The sequence below is a fragment of the Schistocerca americana genome, chromosome 3, assembly GCF_021461395.2.
Source record: "Schistocerca americana isolate TAMUIC-IGC-003095 chromosome 3, iqSchAmer2.1, whole genome shotgun sequence".
Lineage (NCBI taxonomy): Eukaryota > Metazoa > Arthropoda > Insecta > Orthoptera > Acrididae > Schistocerca > Schistocerca americana.
The window spans coordinates 929,636,211-929,663,198 of NC_060121.1; the positions used below are offsets into that span (position 1 = coordinate 929,636,211).

Consider the following 26,988-nt stretch of genomic DNA (forward strand, 5'->3'; position numbering starts at 1 on the left):
CAATGCCTTGTTATGAACCTCATTGATTAGCACATACAGTTGCAGCACTGAACGTGGTATGCTGAGGAAAATGATTTTCTTAAAAATTTTGTGAACATGTATTCTCAGAGACCTGTAAAACTTAATTTTGAATATTAACAATAGCATACATTTGAAAACGTATCTAATCTAAAAACCAAATTGTTGTACATTTTTTTTTCATTTACAGGCCCTTCATTAAATGCTGTTATATGATGCTTGTCTTGGTCTATTAATGATGTGGACGACACTGTAATTTATGCAGATAGAAATGAACATAAAGTTTGAAAAGTCTCTGTAGATATTGCCTGGAAACCCCAAAATTTACTACTACCCTTCAGGCAGCTTGGCTGGATTTCTTTGTACCACTACTTTTCCATTATTTATCTTCTGTGGAATTTGATTACTGGCAAGCTGTTCATATGTCCCACGATTGTCACTACTAAATTTTATCTAAATTCTTTTAAAAGATTGTGGCCAATAGATTTCAAAAACTTTAGTTCATGCATCATACCTTATGCTGTGTGCTTTTCTACAGCTCCCCTCACTTTAAAACTGACGATTATTGTATTACATATTAATGTTGCAAATTGTTTTTATTAAATTTCCTTTTTTCTAGAGTGCTACATTGCCACTTCCCATTGTTGCTTGGAATGTTATCTGTTAATGAGTTTACAGTGGCAATTTTTCTGAAGTCTTCTCAAGTGTTATAGATGTCATCATATGCCCTCTGTGTGTGTTAAAGATGATAACTCAAATCACTTGCTGTGAGAAAAAGAAAGAGAGAGAGAAAAGAAAAAAAAATTGCAATGGGCACAGCATTTGTCTCCCCATTAACAGGTGACTGGAGGGTGCGTTGGCCTGGATGGATCATGCAGGTTGCGAGGATGAGGTAGCTGTGGTGACCACATTGATGCCTGTGGCTGGCTTAAGAACCAGTGTCTTCTCACCTAAACCTGGTGAATACTGGAAGAAATAATGAGGCCAATGCCAGCTGCATCTTGGGGAAAAGAGACTATTACTGGATATGGCTTCTCTGCAGGTGCCTGCTGTGGTGCCTCCTCCAGCTGGGTTGTCAGTAGTGATGGTGAACTCTGCCAATCCATTACAGGGTTTGGTGTTGAATCTGCATCCCATAGAGCTGCTGCCGCAAGTGTGTAGAGGTGAATGTCTCCTGACAAAGGTCTGTGATTTCCCAGCTGGGAGAGACCTTCAAGGAGACAGCGGTGTTGTGATGACTATTTACTTGGTACTGCAAGTTCTTTGCCAGTTGCTGAAATGGGAACGGAATTGTAAGTGGCACTCTTGTGGTGGACCCTATTGTTGGTGAAGAGGTCTGTGATGGTTGTGGATTGTGGAGCACAACTGGTTCTGGTGTCGTGACCTCTCTGGCTACCGTAGCAATAATGAATAGTGCTCCTGGTGCGGTCAATGGTGGGCACTTGACCATGTCAACAGACTTCAGACTGATGCAAGACAAGGTTTCCCACCTGAAAATGGGGTGTTGATGATGGGATGGGTGGGCTTTTTGCTGGATGCTGCATGTCTGCAGATGGAGGAGTTGGAGGATGGTGCATAGTTGGCAGTCAGGCAGTATGTCTGTGGGACTTCACCTTTCTACTGGAACAGGTTCTCAAAATAAGTGTAAGGTTGACTTCTGTGGAAGATTCTTCCACAGCTTTGTTCATCTGTAACTGGAAAGTTCACAAAATCCTCTCGGCCTCATCATTTGATGCCAAGTGGAATGGTGCTGACGTTAGATGCTCAAACCAATTCCACTGGCATATACCTGAAACAACTGAGAAGTGAACTGAAGGTCATCACATGACATCAGTGTGAATGGCCGGTTTTCTAATGCAAAACATTTTGTTAGTGTCCAGATGATGTCGTCTGTGGTGGCTGACTGGAGGTTAATGAGAATGTGACTGGAAATTGTGTCCATAGTTAACCATATAGTGTCATGAAATGTTCCCATTGTGTGAGCACGGATTCGATCCCACTATTGGGTGGATGCAGGCTGAGGGAGCAAACTTCCATGGTAGTGGAAATTGCTGATAAGTACAGATGGCACACATGATGGTGCAAATTGCTGATAAATGCAGACGGCACATTTGCGAACTATGACTTCAATATCAGTGCCAATGGCTGACCAGTTGACGTGTCAAAGGCTCAGGTTCTTCATCCAGCACACGTCCCAGTGTTCGTGGTGACGCAAACACGGGACATATTCATTGAGAGAACATTTACACGGCACTCGTCACCACCACCAGCAAGATTGATGGATAGCTTGGGACTGAGTCATTAAAAGTGAATGCTTCACTTGTATGAAGTGTGAGCTAACCATTCAATTTCATTGAACTAGTATTTCAAACACTTCACGATTCTCACATTTAATAACATTCGCAACTCATTTGATTCAGCCATGGCCATTATCCTTGCTTACAGCATTTCCAAAAATCTTCGAGAGTGGTTAGCCATCTCAACAGTAATGGGATACTTAGTAAATCACAGTTCCAATTTCAAAAATGCTGTTCCACAGAGACAGCAATATACAATGTCACTGTCCACATAATAGATAAAAACAAAGATGAGGTGACTTACCGAACAAAAGCGCTGGCAGGTCGATAGATACACAAACAAACACAAACACACACACACAATTCAAGCTTTCGCAACAAACTGTTGCCTCATCAGGAAAGAGGGAAGGAGAGGGGAAGACGAAAGGAAGTGGGTTTTATATCATTGTCCACATAATAGAGTTTTTAAATAGTAAAATGTCACCAATAGACATTTTCTGTGACTTGTCAAAAGCATTTGATTGTGTGAACCATGACATTATGTTACAGAAATTACAATTCGACGGTATAAATCGAATAGCATATGAGTGGTTTAAGTCATACCTACAGAACAGGAAACAAAAAGTTTCCGCATTCGGGAGGACGACGGTTCAATCCCACGTCCGGCCATCCTGATTTAGGTTTTCCGTGATTTCCCTAAATCAGTCCAGGCAAATGCCGGGATGGTTCCTCTGAAAGGGCACGGCCGACTTCCTTCCCCATCCTTCCCTAATTCAATGAGACCGATGACCACGCTGTCTGGTCTCCTTCCCCAAAAACAACCAACCAACAACAACAAAAAGTTTCTTTATATGGGTCAAGTGATTTAAATAAGTTTGCCACTTCACCTAACTGGGGTGAAATTACATTAGGTGTTCCACAGGGTTCAGTCAGGGGTCCTCGTCTGTTTTTGATATATGTGAATGACCTCCCTTCTTATCTGAAACAAGAAGCTGAACTGACACTGTTTGCTGATGATACAAGCATCATTATTAATCCAGTAAAAGAAACTCCAATTGAAAATTATGCAAATAAGGTCTTTGGAAAAGTCATTAATTGGTTTTCAGCAAATAGGCTTGCTTTAAACTTTGAAAAAAACACAGTAAATCCAATTTTTTGCTGCAAAAAGTACAGATCCTTTAATAAATATAACACATCAACAGAAGTCAGTAGACAGGGTAGAGCATACTAAGTTTTTGGGTGTACATATCAATGAGAATCTTAATTGGAAAAATTCATATTTTGGGTCTTCTAAAGCAACTAGGTTCAGCAACTTTTGCAATCAGGATAATTGCCAGTTTTGAGGATATAGAAATTAGTAAGCTAACATACTTTCACCTGATGTGATACAGAATAATATTTTGGATTAACTCAGCACTTAGACAAAAAGTATTCACTGCTCAAAAGAAAGTGGTTAGAATAATGTGTGGGGTTCGTAGTCGCTCATCTTGTAGGCATCTTTTTAAAAGATTGTGAACTCTTACAGCAGCATCACAATACATTTACTCACTAGTGAAATTTGTTCTCAACAACATGGACCAGTCTAAAAACAACAGTGACATTCATGATTATAATACCAGAAAAAAGAAAGACTTACACTATCCTTTACTCAACCAATCTTTGACACAGAAGCGGGAAAAATATGCTGCTATAAAAATTTTTGACAAATTACTTGGTGAAATAAAATGTCTGACAGGCAGCAGTAATAGCTTCAAAAATAAATTGAAATCATATGTCCCTGACAACTCCTTCTATACCATAGATGGATTCTTGCATGGGAATAAATAAATCTATAAATATAGTATACGGATGTTGTGCCATATAAGGGAATGGGGTAAATAATAGAAATATTAAACTTTAACTCTGTACTGTAATATAGATATATTAAAAAATCTTGTTTCATCTTGTGCACTTCACACGTTCCACATCATAACAGCTACCATAACGTGCGATTGATCAATGGAACACGCAACCAATTAACTAACTCTCCCTCTTTCCCTCTCTCTCTATGTCGGTGCTGCATGATTCTTCCCCCTTCATGTCACAGTGACATCCTATCTGCCAGTGTGGTCATACACCATTAAAGATATAAACAAAGACACTGACAGTGTGAAGACAGCAAGCGTGCAAGCAAACAACTTACCTCGTGAGTCTGGAACTGAAGCATGTGCAGAATCCACGATGAAGAGAGAATCCTCCTTGTAGGAATATTTATCTTGTATACATTACTTACATATTTGCACTAAATGACACTTTGAGGATTAGCCTAATTAAATCAAAAATTAGTATATGAATAAAAATAAATGGACTTGCTTTTACTTCTGAAGCTAATGTTCAGATACTTGTGTTTAAAAACATCATTTGTTCCACTCTTTTTCCTGTCAGGCGATTCCTTCTGTTTGTTATAAGGTGTCCTGACTTCGATAACACTCTCTCACACAGTGTGGAGGTTGTGTTTTTGCAAGTTCAGTGTATGAGGCATATACAGACAGCCGTTCAGACCACCACTGAAGTACAGGGTGATTCAAAAAAAATACCACAACTTTAAAAATGTGTATTTAATGAAAGAAACATAATATAACCTTCTGTTATACATCATTACAAAGAGTATTTAAAAAGGTTTTTTTTTTTTTTTTCACTCAAAAACAAGTTCAGAGATGTTCAATATGGCCCCCTCCAGACACTCGAGCAATATCAACCCGATACTCCAACTCATTCCACACTCTCTGTAGCATATCAGGCGTAACAGTTTGGATAGCTGCTGTTATTTCTTGTTTCAAATCATCAATGGTGGCTTGGAGAGATGGCCGAAACACCATATCCTTAACATACCCCCATAAGAAAAAATCGCAGGGGGTAAGATCAGGGCTTCTTGGAGGCCAGTGATGAAGTGCTCTGTCACGGGCTGCCTGGCGGCCGATCCATCGCCTCGGGTAGTTGACGTTCAGGTAGTTACGGACAGATAAGTGCCAATGTGGTGGCGCTCCATCCTGCTGAAATATGAATTGTAATTGTAATTGAATAGCTCTGCGAGTCGATTTTCCTGGGCTGCGAACAAATGCTTGCTGGATGCGTGCTACATTTTCATCACTCATTCTCGGCCGTCCAGAACTTTTCTCTTTGCACAAACACCCATTCTCTGTAAACTGTTTATACCAACGTTTAATACACCACCTAACAGGAGGTTTAACACCATACTTCGTTCGAAATGCACGCTGAACAACTGTCGTCGATTCACTTCTGCCGTACTCAATAACACAAAAAGCTTTCTGTTGAGCGGTCGCCATCTTAGCATCAACTGACGCTGACGCCTAGTCAGCAGCGCCTCAAGCGAACAAATGTACAACTAAATGAAACTTTATAGCTCCCTTAATTCGCCGACAGATAGTGCTTAGCTCTGCCTTTTGTCGTTGCAGAGTTTTAAATTCCTAAAGTTATGGTATTCTTTTTGAATCACCCTGTATATTGCCATGCCACTGTAATAGGTGTTCTTGCAAATATTTGTCCACTTCCACTACTGCAGTATCTCTTGGGTGTGTATTACTCTACAGCTCAAAAAACAGCTCATCAAATTCAACCCAGAGACAAGAAGTAGAGTCAGTGATTGAAACAGGGATTTGGATTTTTGCAGTAGCCGTCGATGTGTGCATCACGTATTTCTCACAGTGCCTGATCAGGCTTAATTTTACTTTCCCACCAGAATTTTTATCAGAAAATCCATATAATTTGAATGAAGAATCCAATAAAGTTATTTCTGGAAAAGTAGGATTATCCTTTCTACCGTGAAATTCTGGTTTAGCTCTTCAGCTACCAGTTGAGGAGTATAAACTTCAACACACTGACCACCTGATCCCTACTCATTTCTTCATTTTACAGCCATTGAAAACTTTCAGAACTTCACAGGCTTGTCTTATATTGTCTGTGGCCAAATTTGGAAGACCTGGATAATTGATAATTACAAGTAACATCAGGGAATTCTTGACATCAGCTATTCTCTGTGGCACAGCAAAGATTGAATTCCACATTGTGATGGTATCCTGTTTTAGTGTCAGTGTTTCAACTGTTCCTGCATCTTTTTGAGTTTCATACTGGCGTGAACTTTTTTTAAAAAAAATCAGGATGTGTACAAAACAGGGGATATGTTTACAAGCTATGAGTTTTATAGCTGCCACAATATTAGCAGTTTTGTCACTAACTATACACATGACTTTCAGTTCAGTGCCCCATTTCGTGGTAACAGATCATAGCTCGTCCGTGAGATTTTCTGAAGTGTGCCTTTCACTGTATTGTAATCACTGTAGGGGAATACCCAGCTCCAGGTCCTTAACAAAGTGTGCTGTCAACATCAGATACCTCTCATTTCTGATTGAAGTCCACACATCCATTGTCAACACAACTGCTTCTGTGGAATTGATGTTGGTTTTCACCATTCCCTTTATCATGGCATATTGTTGTTGGAGAAGTGTTTTGGAAATGGTATTCCATACTGGCATTGTGTAAGCACCATTCACTTTACCTACGAACTTTAGAAAAATGTTTGCTCTTAACTATGCTAAACAGTACATAATCTTTCATTGCAGACTCCAGAAGTGTGACATCTATCTCCTGATTTCTTTTGGTTGGAAGAGGCTTTGCAAAATACGTAGAAAGTGTTCCTTGATTTTGAGGTCGGCTTACTGCTATTGAAGTGGTACTGTTATACTCTGGAACTGACTGCTGTTCGGTTCTGACAATTGCTGATGTTGGTTGCAGATTGTCTGGGTTATCTTCTGAAAGAATATCAAAAGGTGCAGGAACAGGAAGCAGTAAATGCTTGTCAAACAAAGACACTGTTGGATGCATCATACAAACATGACGGGCACGGTCAAATATATTTCCTCTCTTATACGAAGTAGACTTTGAACAAAAGTTGCACTTGGCTTTCCTATCACCTATATCAGTGAAACACCAAATTTCACTATTTTCCTGTAATTGCAAGTTGCTAGCCATAGTATAACAGATAACAGCAAACAGATACAATAACTACTTTCCAAATAAAAGAGAGATTTTACCAGGAATTGTACCAGTGAATTTAAAGGATTATTACTCTCCACAAAAATAATATTGACAGGAAAATTTATGATAAGTTGATTAAGGTAGGTATATAGATCATCTTGGCAGTGGTAAACATATGCATCCTGTTTTGGACTGAATTATAAGAGGAAAGATAGCTTTCTCTGTTTATCTTTTCCATGTCCTCTTCAACTATGATCTACTTAAATTAGATCAGATGCTGTAAGTGTGCAAACCATTGGATTCCTAAAGCTACACAGTTCTTCCATATTTTGGTAATATTATTAAGTATTATGTAGCTTTATTGAGTGAGTGGAGCATAGCGGACTGAGTAGCTGCTGAATGGCAAATTGAGCTGCTTCATTGAACACTTCACCATTGAGTGTGAGTGAATGAATACCCATTGCTAATCGTCAGTAGCACACACAATGACACTGCAATATTTGAGCTGGAAATACATTTGTAAGCAAGTGGTGGCAGAAAATGCCAAGCAAGCAGGCCATCTGTGAAGCATCCACTGTCGTACTTGCTATGATCCTCAGCAGTGGCCTGTGCTGTATCGATGGCCATGATGGAAAAATGTCAGTCGCCTGCTTGGTGGTAATGTGTTTGTCAAAACATACGTCTGCATTTCTGTCAAACCTGTCCCCATCAGCAGTTGTGACACTGTGCCTCCACTGGTGTACTAATGAGTTTCCTGGTTCCTGGTAATTATTTTTAAAATTATGTAATTGTATAGATAAAAAATTTACTCACCAAGCGGCAGAAGAACACACACATAAAAGACTGTTCTGATTGGCAAGCTTTCGGAGCCATATATTATTTTTATATAGCTGTATTTTATAACTGTAAGAACTAAGTAACAATGCCCAACATTACAGATGTGCTGCTCATTCAGGTACGTATACTTGGGGACAAAAGTAGCTACCAAAGGCATACAATCCATAACCAGGTGAAATTTGGCTCCATGTGTGGAACATGATGACTCTGTAGATAAATGCAGGGCCTGACTGCTCAATCTGTGAATAGTTTCTTTGCACTGCCACCAGTGTTTTATAAGCAAAGGCGATACAGTATTTACTCGAATCTAAGCCTCACTTTTTTTCCGGTTTTTGTAATCCAAAAAACCGCCTGCGGCTTAGAATCGAGTGCAAAGCATGCGGAAGTTCTGAAAAATATTGGTAGGTGCCGCCACAACTAACTTCTGCCGTCGAATATATGTAGCGCTCGTGTTTGTGCTATCTCATTTAAATCCTGTCTGCCTAATAAATTACGAAACTAGAGTGAGACAACAGCAAACGCGGAAGAATATACGTATCGTGTCATTTTTATATTCGTATTATTCTTATGCCTAATAGTGATACAGTCAGAAATGAAGCACGGCAACTGACTAGATTTTAAAATCTAAGATGACTCTAATTTCTGTGCAGAATTTGATGTACTAAAGAAGCGGCCGCAAAGATTTTCAAACGGAGAAAAATTTTGCCTAACTCTCGTTCAGAACATGTTGTATCATACGCAGTTTATTATTTGGTTCTTGTTTATCATTATCAAAGAAAGCAACAGTGTAAGTAACAAAAAATAGCAGTCTCTTGCCATTGTTTCGCTAATGAGACGATTCCTCTCTCTTTTTTTTTTTAATTGTACGCGGCGGTAGCGCGCACAAAAGCAAGCCATGCCGCGAGCGGCGACAGGTCGTAAACATGCACTATCAGAATGCGACAAACAATGCATGATACAGTACAGTAATGCATTTTCAGCTTAGAGTGACGTAAACACTTATAACAAAGAAAACGGCACTTATCAGATCAAAGCAAAATAAGCAATCGATTCAAACCAGACGAAGCACGTGAAAAATGAAGGGTACCCGTATAAATACGGACGGAGCGCCTGACGCATAGCAATGGCTACGTGGTAAAGCTTACCTGCTTAGCTCACGACTCGAACCAAACTACTGTAGCTGTATTGTCATTCATTCGACCTGAATTGTGTCTCATACTACAATGGACCAACTTTGTTTCGATTTGGAGGTGCAGCCTAAAACTTTTCTCTCCCCTTGAATTTCGAGACTCAAATTTCAGGTGCGGCTTAGATTCGGGAATTTTTTTTTCCTTTATTTTGAGTCTCATTTTTCAGGTGCGGCTTAGATTCGAGCGCGGCTTAGATTCGAGTAAATACGCTAAGTGTCTCTTTACCTGATTTGTCATTCTAGAAGAGCACCATCCCCATGCCATATGATGAGGCATCCATTGCTATAATGACAGGGAAGGGTGGGTTGAGCCTGAATTTTGGGAGTAGAGGTGTGCTGCCTGAAGCTACAATTGCATGACTGTGTTAACAGGCATTCATATAGACTGTGGTCCATTTGGGTGTAATTGGTTAAGCAGACATGTTATACTGGCAGCCTGAGAGATAAACCTTGCATAGTAGTGTATTTTGCCTAGGAAAGTTTGAATACTTTTAAAATTCAATAGTGCTGCTAAGTTTAAAATAACTGCCATGTGCTTATATGTGGACATGATACCTGAGCTGGTCAAAACTTTTGTACCACACTACATGCCTCCCATTTCTGTGTTGTATGGCCCATTGAATACTTGCACTTTTATATGCTGCTGTGAACTGCAGCCTTTTCTGAGGTGCCCAACTCCAAATGTCCCTTGCAAGCAGTTCCTTTCACATTGCTTGCTCGGAAGCTAGTTGGGATGGACCTGAATTCACTAACAGCAGTAGTTTGTGTTGGCTTGAAACTGATTGTTGCTGTCAAGGAGGGACACTCATCAGTGGTCCCATTAGTGGTAGACATATTGGACAGTCTGATACTTCAACAAATCAGCCAACTGCATTCACTTTATAATCACAGGCAAGTCCAAACACAGTAGCTTCTTTCTGCAATTCTGTGTCCACGCATTGACCCACTTAACTCTGCCACTTTCCTTAAGAAAGCTGTACACTCATGCTCTCTCAGATCATGATGATCCGGTATGGTATTTAAAGGGCATTTATAAGTTCTTAAAAAGTGTTACAATTTTAAAAGTAGGTTTATTCGTTACAGTGTAAACAAATTTTACAGTATTATATGCCTGCAATCTCAGCAGTGATGTAAGATCTGGTCCTCAATGAGCTGTTGCGCAATAGAGTTTTACTTAGCATATAAACCGTCCACCACAGGAATATTTGAGAGTATTACTTAATTCCACTATTTGTGCATTGGTATCTAGCGTGAGCTTTACAAATGTGTGTTACAATTTGAGCATTTCATTGGTATCTTGTTGTCACAACTTTACGGACAGAATTTGCATCTGGCATGTTTGCAGTTTTGGTTGCCACCTCTGGAACTTGGTGTTGATGGACTTCCTGTTTGTATTCTTCTAACAGTGGCTGCTGACTGTTCATTTCGTGACAAAATTTTTCTGGCTTCAGCACAAGGAGTAACTGGGAGCTTTCCCAATTCATTGAGAAATCTTCTTTTCCAAAGAACATTTTTTTCAACCCTTGATTTATTTCTCTCCACCCCACAAAAGCATTGTAGGCAGAAGTGTCAGTAATATTGTAGAAGATGATCATTGGCCAGTGGTAGGTTTTTTCTCTTGCATGTGTAGGTGCCAATAAGTGCATACAATAGGTCAGTTGCTACCTTACTTGGAATGGAATCCAATAACATTTCCGTCTTCTTGTCTTCTCTGTTGCTTATTTCCTCACTGTTGTGCATTGTGCTCATTAGGACAACCTGGTTGTTCTTCCTTGGAACATAAGATACAGTGGTGGTATCCTTAGTAAAAAGGATCTTTGAACTATGAACATTATCTTTACTTGATATATTATTAGGAATTTTAGGCTAATCTTTTCTGACAGTCCCCAGAATTGCAAGATGTCTTTTGAGAAGTCCTTAGCGTAATGCATATGATGTGAAGAAATTGTCAGGTGATGTTTTGTCCTTTTACCTTATACATCAGCTCCATTGAACCCTCATACCTTGATTTTTCTCATGTGCTTGTCCAAGTAATTTTCCTGTAGAGATTTGTATCTTTAAAACATAAGAAGTAGTACTATCACACAGTGTCCATATTTTTACCACATATTCCGAGGCTTTGCTCAGTACATATTGTTTGGATGGACAGCATTCTCGGAAAGCTACCAGATATTCATCTACGGTTACATATGTGCTAGGATTATATAATTTTGAAAGTATTTTCACTCTTATAGATACCAACTTGTCATTTACTCTTCGTGCTCTTCAATCAGACTTGTCATCGAAATGTAATACGTGAGATGCAACAGTACCATTTTAGTGACATTACAGCAGGAAAGATGGCTCTATATGTTTCTGGATACCAGAGATTCTTTGTTGATTCACCATATGATTTATTCACACCAGCCAGTAATAACCATCTCCATAAACTCTTTGACTCTCAATATTATTAATCTCCACCATAATGCTCTGAACTTTATTGTTTGACATAATTTGAAAAGATGATTTTACATCACTTACCTTGGCGATGGTGTATTCTGTTGCACTGGGAGTCAGTTCAATAATGTTTGCATTAGATGCTGTTCCAGTTCACGGAAAAGGTTCTAAGCTCCATGTGATTTTGTTTTTAGTGTGAGTCAGTTGAACAGCTTGCAAATTGTTATTAGAGGCATCAGCATCTGCCATGTCTTTTTAATAAGATGAAGGATCAGTGTTGTCAACATTGATTTGATTTTCTTCTTCAGAAATATTCTCCTCGCTGTCAGATGCATTTACTAATGCTTCCAACTGCTCATTGGAAAGAACTTGTTCTGTCATTACAGCCACACAGAAATTACTGTGATAGATACACGAACCATATCTGCAACAGTTATTAAAATGTAATTGTTAGTGATAATGTGCGTTCTACACTACCTACAGTGCTCTAAACTAGTCAGTGAAAGTGACCAGAGTGCTGTTTGAAGAGAGTGACTAATATTTTGTCTGGTGAGCTTATTATACATGAGTTGACTATTGCTTCAAGTGATGGAGTGTTGAGAAAAGTAGTGTTGTGGTGAACTCAGAGGTATCACCATGCACAGGAGCATGATAATTTGCCAGAAGCATCAGACCAATATGAAGATTCTAACTTGAGTTCAAAGTTGAATTTGAAGACCTAGAGTACTAAAGGCAATTGTAATGGCAGGGCGTTGTTATTCTCCGCGTAGAGAAAATGCCATGTTTCTAAAACAGTAAGAATGACATGGAGTAATTCGTTATTCTGTGGCTCTAAAGATTTGCTTATTGCTGAATTAATTAACTCAGTTTTGAAAGTCCCAGCACATTTTGGACCATTCAAAAATATTCTCGGACTTCTTGCTACATCAGTTGACGGTAAAACCTCAAGCTTTCGATAATTACTCCCATCATCATCATCAGGAGCAACTGACTGTCAAATCTGCTACTGTGATGGCCTTACACAGCCCTAGATGGCTTCTGATTGTTTGGTAATTATGCAGTGCTGTCGCAGATGGTGTCAACATGTGCTGGTGGGGCCACCATTTCTGTCGTAACATAACCAGTGTAGTGAATACCTCTGGCTCTTCTGTGCATCGAGAGCTTGTTTCCCTACACTGCTGAGATTTTGTACAATGAAAGTCGGACATATACCTTGGCAACTCAGTATAGCACAAGCCAATACACACTGATTTACGTCTTAGTGCCTAGAGTTCTCACTATTCATTTCAGAAGAGAGCAGTTTTAAGTACACTAATACACAGAGCAATAACTGTTTCTGACAAAGACCACTTGAATTCTGAAATTTATCACCTTAAGCACATGTTATATAAAAATAGCTATGGATCACGCGATGTTCAGTGTTCTTTAAGAAAAGGGAATGTGAAAATGTCGAACATAGATATGATGAGCCATCAATTGCATTCATTCCTTTCTGCAGCACTACATCCGGCAAAATAGGTTGAGCTCTGGAAAGACGAGGCGTAAGATTTGTTCTCCAACCTTCTAAGATGATAAAGGAGATGCTACACCCTGTTAAGGACAATCTCGAGCACAGGATCCCTGGGATCCTATTCTTGGAAGTCTACAGCTTACGTTTGCATTACTTCTACCTTTGTCAGCTATTCTGGCCTGGAATTAAGAAAACTCTTATATTACCTTCAGTGCCCCATTCCCTAATCTAATTCCCTTTGCACCACCTGTGTTAGTCTACATTCCATTACCCTTATTTTACTTTTGTGACAGTTCATCTTATAAGTGTTAATAATTGTTACTTTTCCTTGCTTCATTAGTTTGTTCACTGTTGTTTTGTAGAAAACTGTCAAGGCATTTGTTATTTGGTGATACAACAAGTAAAATTCTTGCAGGTTCTTGTGTGCATGTGGAAGACATGGATAAAATAGCAGCAATTTTGGGTGAATACAACAAGGATTTAATATCTGTTGACTTTTGGAAAGCAACTTCATTGACATCAGTTGGAATGAAGGCACTGAGCCAATGCCACAAATTAGAAGAAGTAGATTTTGGTTGGTGGTAAGTCAATAATGTTTTACTTAGTAATATCCTTACGTGTAATTTTTATTGAAATTTGAATTTGTGTGCAGATTAATGACTGTTGTTCTCATACACTGGCCAGCATGAGTATGGTTTTTGGGTAGTTTTCCATATTTGTTTAGCGAAAATGGGACTCATCCTCGCTGTAGTGAAACTGCACTTTTCTTCATTACCATTATAGATACATAACACTTTGTGACATCCAGTTACAAACTGTTGTTCAGAGGTGCTTGCACAATCCTGTCACTGCTATCAACAAGCAGTCAGTAAGACCTGTTGCTGAGTTCTTAAGAAGTTAACAGTAAAATGTTGTTCACAATATTCAACATGGCAGTTAATGTGAGAATGAAAGCTAGACCTTTTCCTTGCCCAGTCCATATTCAGTTAAGATAGTGGTTCATCTATAATGACCCCAGTATTGTAAAGATTTTATTAAAGAAGAAAGATGTACAGTTCAACGTGTCATCATTAACAAAGTCATTAGAGACAGGGGACAGGTGTGGACTAGGGAAAGAAATTCTTCATGTCCTTTCCAAAGAAACCATGGAGAACCTAAATCTGGATAGGAATTGAAATCATGATGGTCCTGAGTGCAATTCCAATGTCTTATATTGTGTCGCCTCATTTGGTAAATTGTTACGGATTGAGATTGAAGAAATTTATGATGAGATAAAATAAATAATTCAGTTAGGTAATGGATACGAAAATTTAATTGTTAAGGGGGACTGGAAATTAAGGTGATGGGACCTGGATAAGTTGAAAGAATGAGAGGTTGTTGAAAGTTTCAGAGGGAGTATTGGGCAACGATTGACTGGAACAGGGGAAAGGAACACAGTAGAAGATAAATGGGTAGCTTTGAGAGATGAAGTAGTGAAGGCAGCAGAGGATGAAAATGCTGTAAATGGGACAGGTGAAAGATAATACAAACATCTAAAAAATGGGATTGACAGGCAGTGCAAGATGGCTAAGCAGGAATGGCTAGAGGGCAGATGTAATGGGTTAGAAGCATTTATCACTAGGGGAAAGGTAGATACTGCCTACATGAAAATTAAACAGGCCTTTGGAGGAAAGAGAAGCAACTATATGAATATCAAGAGCTCAGATGGAAAACCAGCCCTAAGCAAAGAAGGGAAAGCTGAAAGTTGGTAGGAGTATATTGAGGGTCTATACAAGGAAGAAGAACTTGCAGACACTATTACAGAAATGAAAGAGGACATGGATAAAGATGAGATTGCAGACATGATACTGAGAGAAAAATTTGACAAACCACTGTAACACCTTAGTCAAAACAAGGCCCCAGAAGTAGGCCACATTCTGTCTGTTCTACTTATAGCCTTGGGAGAGCCAGCCATGACAAAACTATTCCATGTGGTGAGCAAGATGTATGAGACAGGCGAAATACCCGCAGACTTCAAGACGTATATAATAATTCCAATTCCAAAGAGAGCAGATGCCAACTGTGTGAATATTGTCAAACTGTAAGAGTAATAAGTCGTGGTTGCAAAATACAAACCCAAATTCTTTACAGAAGAATGGAAGAACTGGTAGAAGCAGACCTCAGGGAAAATCATTTTGGATTCTGGAGAAATGTGGGCACATACGAGGCAATACCGACCCTATGACTTATCTTACAAGATAAGTTAAGGAAAGGCAAACCTATGTTTATAGCATTTGTAGACTTTGAGAAAACTTTTGACAGTTTTGACTGGAATACTCTCTTTCAAATTTTGAAGTTAGCAGGAGTAAAATACAGGGAGTGAAAGGCTATTTACAACTTGTACAGAAACCAGACAGCAGGTACAAGAGTCGAAGGGCATGAAAAGGAAGCAGTGGTCGAGAAGGGAGTGAGACAGAGCTGTTGCCTATCCCCTATGTTATTCAATCTCAACATTGAGCAAGCAGTAAAGGAAACCAAAGAAATATTTAGAGAAGGAATTATAGTTTAGGGAGAAGAAATAAAAACTTCGAGTTTGCCGATGACGTTGTAATTCTGTTGGAGATAGCAAAGGACTGAGAAGAGCAGTTGAATGGAATGGGCAGTGTCTTGAGAGGAGGGTATTTGATGAACATCAACAATAGCCAGAAAGGATAATGGAATAGCCAGGAAGGGTAATGGAATTTAGTCAAATTAAGTCAGGTGATGCTGAGGGAATTAGATTAGGAAACAAGACACTCAAAGTAGTAGATGAGTTTTGCTATTTGGGGTAGTAAAATAACATGATATCTGAAGTAGAGAGGATATAAAATGTAGAGAGGATATAAAATGTAGACTGACAGTGGCAAGAAAAAAATTTCTGAGGAAGAGAAATTTGTTAACATCAAATATAAGTGTATTAGAAAGCCTTTTCTGAAAGTGTTTGGAGTGTAGCCATGTGTGGAAGTGAAACATGGTTGATAAACAGTATAGACAAGAAGAGAATATAAGCTTTTGAAATATGGTGCTACAGAATGGTGAAGATTAGCTGGGTGGATCACTTAATTAACGAGGCAGTACTGAATCGAATTGGGGAGATTGTGACACAACCGACTAGAAGAAGAGATTGGTTGATAGGACACATTCTGAGACATCAAGGGATCACCACTTCAGTACTGGAGAAAAGTGTGAGGGGTAAAAATTGTTAAGGGAGAGCAATAAATGAATACACTAAGCAGATTCAGAAGGATGTAAGTTGCAGTAGTTATTCGGAGATGAAGAGGCTTGCACAGGATACAGTAGCTTGGAGAGCCACATCAAACCAGTCTTCAGACTGAAGGCCACAACAAGTGAGAAAATCTTCAGTTGTCCCTATACAACATCAAATGCATTTAAACACTTGTGATCTCGAGAAATAGTGTTATTTGTTTAATATGATTCAGGAGATGATTAAAAATTATTAATTATCAACTAATTGTAATGTGATATTTTTAACCTAATCTTTAAAGGATTCTTTACAAAAGAAAATAATGAATTTCATCTCGTATCAATAGATTTTAGTCTTTCTTATTAAGCAAACTCATCATGATACTTAGAGAGGATCACTAATTATTAAGTGTTGTGATTATGAGCAAAAGAGCAAAGAACTATATTGTCACATTGTAACCAGAAAAGAGTCCAAATCTGAAAGTAGGATCATCAGTGAAGTACAATACTTAACACTAGAAGCATGTTTACTATGAACTCCAACAAATGGCCAGAACAGAACTGAGCTGGACAGAGAGTGCTGCTATTTATAGAGATGTGAGTTCAAGTTTTGAGTTGAAGAATTGCTCATTTTACTTTTGCAGTCTTGGTTTTGGAACACCAGGCGACAGCTTGCATGCGTTGGCTAAAGGCTGCCCCCGTCTCAAAAAACTGTTCCTTGCTGCTCTGAGAGGTGTGAGTGACCGGGACCTGGATCTTTTCATTGAAAACTGCCCTAAGATGGAACAAGTTGATCTCATGGGAGTCAGATGTATTTCCAGAGAAATATGTCTTAAGTGAGTATTTTGTCTCGCTTGTAATTTTTTGTATGTTATTCTAACTGCCACAAAATACACTTCAAGGCAGAGGCAATTCTTTGTGACATTGTTAGTGACAAATGTTGCAGAAAGTAATTGTTTTTTGCTGAACTAGTTTTGGACATTGTGCTCATCATCAATGGCAGAGCCAAAATATCAACATTTGCAGAATAGCTTAAGGTCTTGTTTCATATCATTCCACTTACTTATCAGCTTGTCTAAATAGTGGAAGTTTGAACATGTACTTAAAATGTAGAAACATTTTCACTCTTGAAAAGGCAGATAACAGGAAGTACATATGCCTTTGGCTTATGAATGAGCTCTCCTCAGGCGAAAAATTTGTGGCAGAACAGTCACTTCCTGCATTGCATGTTCCCCACACCAGGACTGTTGCAATCTGATTGCAAACTGTATATACTTCATTCTACCACACTGAATAGTGTCTTCTAGGGAATTCGGAAAAATTGATAGATGAGGTTAGAACACAGTTAGTTCAGATTAACGCAGTAGCATTAAAATAATTCATAAATCTATTTGCAGAACTGCACTTGGGTAACACATGATACTTCAGTTTCTTCCCACATTCTTGAATTTCCTCTCCAAAGATACATCTAGCACATGTGAGATCACATATCAATTTATAGACATTTTTTTGTTGGACAAACAAGAAGCAGCCTTAAACCAGGCTTAAAGAGTATATAGGTATTACAAGTTAGATCAACATGATTAACTTGCAGTAATTGCTCACAAAAAGCCACAACATTCCTTCACAATAGAGAAGCCATTATTATCTCCACATTATTGAAATTATTTTTATTATCACTGAACTAATAGAAATCTTCGTCCATATGCCCTAAATAACTTGTGTAATATTCAAGGAACAATACAGTTATACGTAATCCAATTGTAGAGATTGGTAACTGAGCTGGACTCTTTGTTTTTAGGGGTTATATGGAATTTGAATGTAACGTTGCTATGAAGATATTAGTGAGAGTCCTGCATTTACTGCTCTCCACATTGGTTTCTCCAATCGGCCAATCGTGTGCTTTTTCAGTAACGTGGACAATAAAGAATTTAATTTACAACAAACCAAAAACCAGCTCCAGCTACAATTTGATTTAGAAAAGTCCCATATCCCACAACACATTTTTTCACACTGAAAAATCAGGTAAACTGCAACCACAGTGCAAATAATTAAACTGAACATAATGTCCAGATAGATACAATATCATTTCTAGTTAATGCCTAAGTAAGTGTGCATCTCAAGATTGTTATCATCCGGTCGGAGTCTATTCAGAATTACACTCAATGTGTACAACACTACAACAATGATAATTCACAAACCTTTGTCAGCAGGCAAAAATTATTTTTACTGCTGCATACAGCTTAATCATCTGTTTCTGCTTACTGTTGATACTCACTATGCAGCAAAACTAAAGAATGAGCTTAAGAAAATTCCAAAAAATAGTATGTAATATGACGTGAGGATATAAGATCCTCAGACAGCCCCAGACTTTAAAAAACAATGACCTAGAAGTTTAGGGCAACTTAAAATTTTATTGTGAAATGAAGAAAAAAGAGCAAACGTTAAGTAAGAATACAGCTTCTAAAAACAAATACAAGAATGATACCTTAGGAAAAAACTTAACAAATGTAATGCTTAAGAAAAAATGGTAGTGAGACAAGACATAGAAAATTATTTGTGAGATTTATTGTCCCTGTAGAAAACACAGCAATGGGATGAATGTAAGCAGTTATTAATCAATATGCATGCATTAGGAAGAAAATTCCAATTGACTCTCTTCAACAGAAAGTTTGCTTTAATGCTTACGCTCTCGATAAATGTTATTATTCATTTAATACGGATTATCAGTTCTCTGCTAACTGCAAATTGACAATGTTTTTAACCAAATCTTTAACAGACTCTTCACAAAAGAAAATAATAAAATTTATCTCATTCAACAAATTATAGTCTTTCTTATTGAACAAACTCATCATGATATTGAAGAGTGTCTTCTTAGAGAGGATAACTAATCATCAAATAATTATATTGTCACATTGTAACAAGAATCAAGTTCAAATCTGGAAGCAGGGTCGTCAGTGAAGTGCAACACTTAACACTGAAGGCATGTTTATTATGAACACCAAAGAGCAGCCACAACAGAAGTGACCTCCTGGATGGAGAGTACTGCCGTTTATACAAATAGCTAATATGTCAGACTACACTAACATAGTAAATTTCAAGAACCTTCCAAAAATAATGATTACTGGTGATTGGGTTTCACCTGTCAACTGACAGCAGGTCAGCCAGCATTGCTAACTGCTACGCCACACTGAATGCAGCACAGCTCATGGCATTGCTCCCTCTCTTGGAGAAACATCAAACTTCTGTATCAGAAGTTCTTTCTGAAACTGGCTACAGCTCCCTGTATCTAGATGATGTCATCGGTCCTCTGTATAGCAGCACTTGAAGGTCCTCTCATTCTGATAGTGTTGTCATACCCTGTTCACTGTAATAAGTGTCGAAAGTAACACTTCTGATCAGAACTCTGTAATCATTGAGCAGGTCTTTCAAAATCTTTGAATGTGAAGTCCCCATTGTCACTCTGGACCTCAGAGCTGTAATAAGGCTTTAGATGTGGTCATCATCTCTGCACATTTGTCTTCTTGGTGAAGAATCTTAATCCTCGATTCCATATGTGGGATCTGACAAGTAACAAAAGGATATGATGTGGCTCAAAGTAGCGCTGTAACAACTTTTCTGGTAGTCCCGCTTTCCGCGCAGCTGTAAAAATCCATACCAAATCTCCTGGGCTGAATCTTACTGGTTGGTGCGTGGCATTACAGTGCTCTTGATCTTTTTCTTGTGTGCCTAAGGTCCGTATGTGAGCCAATTGTGTTCGGTCCTGATAATGAAGCGTTTCACACAGTCATCCTGAGTATCGTCCAGTTGAAACAAGAAGAGTTTATCCTTTTTAGTTTTGACCTCACAACCATTGAGCAGAAAGACTTGTGTGAAGCCTGTAACATCTTTACCATGTTTGCATGCGAATGTCACAACTTGCAGTATTGTATCCCAATATCTTTGCTTGACATCAACTTACTTCGAGAGCATATCTGTCAACATCTTATTAAAGTGTTCTGTAAGACCATCATCTGTGGGTGGTGTCACAATGTGATAGTAGTCTTGACAGGAAAACTTTTCCCTAATCAGAGATCATCACATGGGCTTCTCTGTGTTCCCAAATGATGTCTCCTACAAGGAACCTTCCAATTCCTGGAGCGTCGGTGGCCATGCCGGCTTTGGTGACACCATAGTGGCCGAGACAGTCAGTGCAAACTATTATCTGTTGATTCCCGTCTTTCGACGTTGGGAACCTCTCCGAGAGGTCGATTTCAGTTCGGTGGAATGGTGCTGCTGCAGGTGAAACTATTACCAGATGCCTCAGAGGTAATTTTGGCACATGCTTTTGATGCTGGTGTTCCATACAGTGGCTCACAAAGTGTCTTAACAGATCAGTAGAGACCTGGCCAGTGATACCTGTCTAGAGTCTTCAAAAATCCCAGGTGATCAGATGCTGGAGTGCCATGGAAAAACTTGAGTATAGCTGGCTGTGGATGAGCTAGGTGATATGCAATTTTTTAATTGGAATTCACCTTTGGTTGGGCCATCATTCTTCAAGATTTTTATGGTTTTCAGCAATGCAGAATCTTCCATCTTTTCAGCAGTAGCGTCACTTAGTATGGCAGTGACCAAGATTTTGTCCACACATTTAATGTGCAGTGATGACAGATTTAATACACACTGGTGTGTTCCATCACAGGATTTCTTGAAAGGCAGTTGGGGTCCTTGTGCCTGCATCTGCTTTTTGTACCACTGTAACACCATATTCCTGAAGTCTCAATGCTCATCTTGCCAGTCAGTCTGACAGATCCTTCAGGATAGTTAGCTGTCACAATAGTGAACTATTCCTGAAGTCTCAGTGCCAATCTCACCAGTCGACCTTACAGATCTTTCAGGATAGTCAGCTGTCACTACAGTGAATGGTTTGTCAGATAAATATGGCCAGAAATTGGGGTCCAAACAACTTGCAAACCCGCTCTTTTTCAGTAATAGACTCCTGGATTGGAGAGTACTCTGGAACCAGAAGTTTTCACTTTTTCAACACCATCCTCAGTTTGTACTAGAACTGCACCTATCACATAACCTCTATAGTGGGTGTGAAGTTTTGTCTCAAGAATCTCATCATACAATGCTAGAACTGGCGAAGATGATAGTGCCTCCTTAAAAGCAAAGAAAGATCATTCTTGCTTCTCGTTCAAGAAAAATTTGTCTTCTCCATGCAGTAGTTCTTGCAAGGTACATGCCGTGGTACAGAATTCCTTTGTGAATTGCTGGTAATATGAGCACATTCTGTTTGCGAAACTTTTTTCATCATAAATGTGCTGACAAGTTCGGAAATCTATGACTGCTCTTATTTTCTTGGTATCAGTATGGATTCTGTCACCATTCACTAGGTGCCCCAAGATTTTTATTTCTTTGACAGTGAAGAGGCACATTTTCAAATTTGAGGAGGAATGTGCAACCTGAACACACTTGAACACAGTTGTCAGGTGGCTTAGATGTTCTTCAAATGTCTTCAAAAAAGGCAGTGTCATTCTGGTAGTAAAGACACACTGTCCATTTAAGGTGACAAAGCAGGTTGTCTATCATACCCTTCAAGGTGGCTGTAGCATTACGTAATCCAGAATGCACAATTTTGAACTCACAGAGGCCAAAGAGCTATGAAGGCAGTATTTTCCCAGTCAGCCTCATCATCCTCAATTTGCCAATACCCAGTCTGGATGGCCCTAGTTGAGAAAAACTTAGCTCCTCTCAAGCAGTCTGAAGTGTCACCAATGCGCAACAATGGGTAGACATCTTCTTTCATCTTCAGTAGTCAATGCACAAAATGCTACATGCCATCCTTCTTCTTCACAAGGTGCACATGGAGGAACCAAAGACACTTTGAAGGTTCAGTGATGTCATCATTCAGTCTGGCATCTTGAAATATCTTTTCCACTTCCTTCTGGTTTATCCATCGTTCAGCCGGCAACACTCTACATGAGTCCCAACTAGTTGGATGATGATTCCCAGTATTGATATGCTGTTTTCCTTTGAATCGCTTGGTCTGTCTTCTCTCCACTCTGCATTTAAAAACATCCAAAAATTGACTCAGAATAGCTAATTGGTCACCCTAGATATGTTGGCAGTTCGATAATGGTTTCTCATCTGCATTATGTGGAGTGATATGGGAGCAGCATTCTTGGTTGGCATTAAGCTGCCATTCGTGGACTGGTTCAGCTGCCCCTACACATATACATTTAGGGATGAGTTGTGGCTGCTAATGATAATTAGCCATCCAAAGTTCTCCTTGACCACCTACAATGATCATCACTGGCATGTAGATTATTTATGTAAGTAAGTTAGTTACATGTTCCACGGATCATTTTAATGATTCTTTTATCAAAATGATGCCGAGCGAGGCAGTTTACAGGATATGTATCCATAATTAGTGTTAATATTAATGAACACATTATTATTTTTAGTTCTCAAGGGGTAATGAAGGTTATTTTTCCCTCTTAGTGTTGTAGGTATGGGCATCACCGTCTTAAAAGATCAATAGCTTCTAATGAAAAAGAACCAACTAAAGGGAAAGTTTTCCTTCCATTTGTAAAAAGTGTCACAGATCGCATCAGTAAAGTACTTGAAAAGCACCATATTGATACAGTGCTTAAACTAACAAAAATTGTGCCCATAGGAACGACAAAAAGAAGCATTAGCACTCACCTTAAAGAACATGAGAGCATTTGCCACCTGGGTAATATGGATAAATCAGCAGTAGCAGATCATGCACTAGAACTGGAAAACCATCGATTCATTTCTCTGACGCCATGGTTTAAGCAAGATCTAATAATTACTACATTAGGATGTACAGAGAGGCCATAGAAATTCAAGAGCACAAAAACAATTTTAACAGAAAAGAAGATGGCTTGAAATTAGACAAGCTGAGGGCTTTAGTGCTAAATAAAACAACTGTGCCAACTCTTCCTCACTTCATACTCCATAGCATATGTCAGCGCTACTCCGTACCTCAGGCAGCGATCTGACGACTTCATGAACTGACCACCGCGTCGATTCATATAAACAAAGATGAGGTGACTTACCGAACAAAAGCGCTGGCAGGTCGATAGACACACAAACAAACACAAACATACACACAAAATTCAAGCTTTCGCAACAAACTGTTGCCTCATCAGGAGAGAGGGAAGGAGAGGGGAAGACGAAAGGAAGTGGGTTTTAAAGGAGAGGGTAAGGAGTCATTCCAATCCTGGGAGCGGAAAGACTTACCTTAGGGGGAAAAAAGGACAGGTATACACTCGCACACACGCACATATCCATCCACACATACAGACACAAGCAGACATATTTAATGTCTGCTTGTGTCTGTATGTGTGGATGGATATGTGCGTGTGTGACAGATGTACATAAATCAGTTGCGTGCACATGATTATGTAGTGGTGATGTTGATGGTGTTGCCATGTCAACAATTCATAAGTAAACTTAAAGAATAGACAGCAGTATCACATAGAAACAGTAGATGTGCCATTTACGGTGTCTTAACAACATGTACCTTGTCAGTCCAAAAATTTTCAAGACTCAATTAATTCAAAAGAGCGGAATGAGAATGGTGGTTTTAATGCTTCAGATGTTCTACATAGGCTTTTCCCACTTGAGTAAAATGAGTACAATGCACAGAACATTTGTACAACCATGTGAACATGTCAGAAAAGTCCATCTTTGGGATGTTGTTCAACTCACACGTCACTTGGCTTGAATACTGGTTATGAACTCAAAGCATTGACCGTTCATGTGAAGTTCTTCAGTTTGTCACTTTGTGGTAGATTTGTATTGAAAACACCAAGTGTTGTCACCTGTAATGATGTTTCTAGAAAAAAATTGGCCATGTTTTGCATTTCAGTCAGGTTGTGACAGGTGTCCAGGTGTCACTGTTTTTGTTTGGGATTCTAGGTGTACTGGAGAAACTTAGTAGACATTTTTCTCTTTACTGGAGAATGTCATGTGAATACTTGAGTTTGGGATGTAGCTCCAATGAAGGCCATGTTGCCAAAAGCTCCGCTGTAATATGTGAACACTATAGTCACATGTCCACCACTTAACATTGTCACAATTGTTACTGCGCTGACATCACATATATGCGTGGACTAAAATCATTCTTGATACTTTTCCAACATAGTATAGACACTCGTTTCACATTAATTAGAATGAAAACAATATTATCAGTGATGAAATGTACTTCAAATAAACAATGACAAAGTCACAGTTCCCCCCTGCGGGTCCGGGGGTTAGAATAGGCCCGAGGTCTTCCTGCCTGTCGTAAGAGGCGACTAAAAGGAGTCCATCCCCCTCAAGGGGGTAGTTAGCGCCTGCGTCCAGAGACGGACGGTCCCACGACCTATATTTGTGGTCTTTTTGGTTTTTCACTTCTCGTTTCTTCCTTCTTTGGTTGGTTCCTTTCTTTGTTCTTCTCTATCACACCGTCTTCCTTACTCTTTCACTTGCCTTCTTTTCCTTGCCTTCTTTTCCTTGCCTTCTTTTCCTTTCCTTCTCTGGTCTCCGCTTCGGCGTTTGAGTCAGTCTGTCCTCTCTCTCTTCCTTTTCCTCTTCTTCCTTCCTCCCTGTGCGCGCCTGAAGGCCGACCCACGCGTTCGCACGCGTAGCCGGTGATGGGGTAACGCGTAATTCCCCGCCCTGGGTAGACAAGTAAGGCACGCACGTACCCCCTGGTAAAGGCCAGGCCCAGGGAGGGGTGATTGCCTGAGCTGATACCTTCTGACCATGCCAATTGGTCCCTCCGTCTGTTTCTCGGGAGGTGTGACCTGAGGTGTAAACATTCACCTAAGGCGGGAGTGCCCTCTGAGAGGGTCCCCATAAGGAAGGAGCGCGCCATCGGAGATGCTGGCAATCATGGGGGATTCCTCCGCAATGGATTTCTCTTCCTCTCTCTCGACTTCTGCCCGCAAACGGAAACATGACCAGCCCCCAGTGACAAAAGTACTACCGCCTACCCCACAGTTCCTCGTCATTTCTCGATCTGAGGACGGAAAGGATTTTTCCTCTGTCAACCCTTTCGTTATCCAGAAGGGCGTAGATGCCATAGCCGGTACTGTTAAGTCTTGTACGAGGTTGCGTAATGGTACCTTGTTACTAGAAACTGAGAGCGCCTTTCAGGCACAGAAACTGCTTCGAGCCACACTCCTGTACACGTTCCCTGCCCGGGTGGAGGCTCACCGAACTTTGAATTCGTCTCGTGGTGTGGTGTATACTAGATCCCTCGACGGATTGACTGACGAGTAGATTCAGTCTTTCCTTGCTGAGCAGGGCGTGACGGCTGTCCATCGGGTCATGAAAAAGGTCAACAATGACCTTGTACCGACCCGGACACTTTTCTTGACCTTTGATAGTGTTAAGCTGCCATCGCGCATCAAAGCGGGCTACGAGGTTATTTCTGTTCGCCCCTATGTCACGACACCTACCCACTGCTACCAGTGTCAGCGTTTCAATCACTCTCGACAGTCTTGTTCCAATGCGGCTAAATGTGTCATGAGGGTGACTGTCCACCTCCATCTCCTCGTTGTGTGAACTGTCAGGGTGACCATGCAGCATCCTCCCGCGACTGTCCCGTCTATAAGGAAGAACGCTGTATCCAAGAAATTCGGGTCAAAGAGAAAGTGTCCACCTCGGCTGCTTGCAAGCTATTGGCTAGTAGGAAGCCCACGCTGCTCCCAGCGGGGAAATACAGTACTGTCCTCGCCTCTCCTCGGACTACCAGGGAGGTGGCAACCCAGACATGCGATCTGACCTTCAGCACCACGGTTGTCCGTTCGGCCAGTGCTAAGATCGCGCGGTCGACGTCTCCTCTTCCTCCCATCACCCCACAGACACCAGCCCCTTCATCAGCTTCTGCTAAGACGAAGACCCAGAAGTCAGATGCACGGGCCTTCAAGAAGGAACCGTCCCATGCAGACTTCCTACGTACCTCGACCTCCCAGCCATCGACCGGTACTTCCACCAAACGACCTTCCAAGAAGGCTCATAGGAAGCACAGTTCTCCTTCTCCGACACGGCGCATTTCTTCTCCTGCGCCCCCCCCAGCGGTTGCCGCCCCAGGCCGTCATCCGTTTCGCCTGGCCGCACAGCTGGTAGCCGAACATCTGGCCGTTCACCGGTGGAGGAAGCTCCCCCTCCCAGCCATCTTACCAAGATGGCCGATGAACCTATAGAACCAATGGACGATGACTGTCCGCCTACTGATAGCGGCGGCAGTGCTCGCTCGAAGCCAGGCCCTCAGCGGCCTTCGAGGTGACCCCTTCTTTCATCTTCCTTTTCTTCTTACGATGGCACTTATTCACTGGAATATTCGCAGCATTCGCTCCAACCGAGAGGACTGGAAGTTGCTGCCCCGCTTGCACCGTCCACTCGTCGTAGCCCTCCAGGAAACGAAGCTACGCCCATGCGATCAAATT

General features: G+C 40.3%; 1 protein-coding gene across 1 annotated transcript in view; it reads left to right on the forward strand.

Annotated features, from left to right (window-relative positions):
- Positions 1-26,988, forward strand: part of LOC124605573 (F-box/LRR-repeat protein 4) — a 164,898-nt gene that overhangs the window by 99,731 nt on the left and 38,179 nt on the right. Inside the window, exons 10-11 of the mRNA XM_047137350.1 lie at positions 13,737-13,902; positions 17,188-17,379. Coding sequence (XP_046993306.1) covers positions 13,737-13,902; positions 17,188-17,379 — 358 coding nt within the window. The remainder of the gene's footprint in view (positions 1-13,736; positions 13,903-17,187; positions 17,380-26,988) is intronic.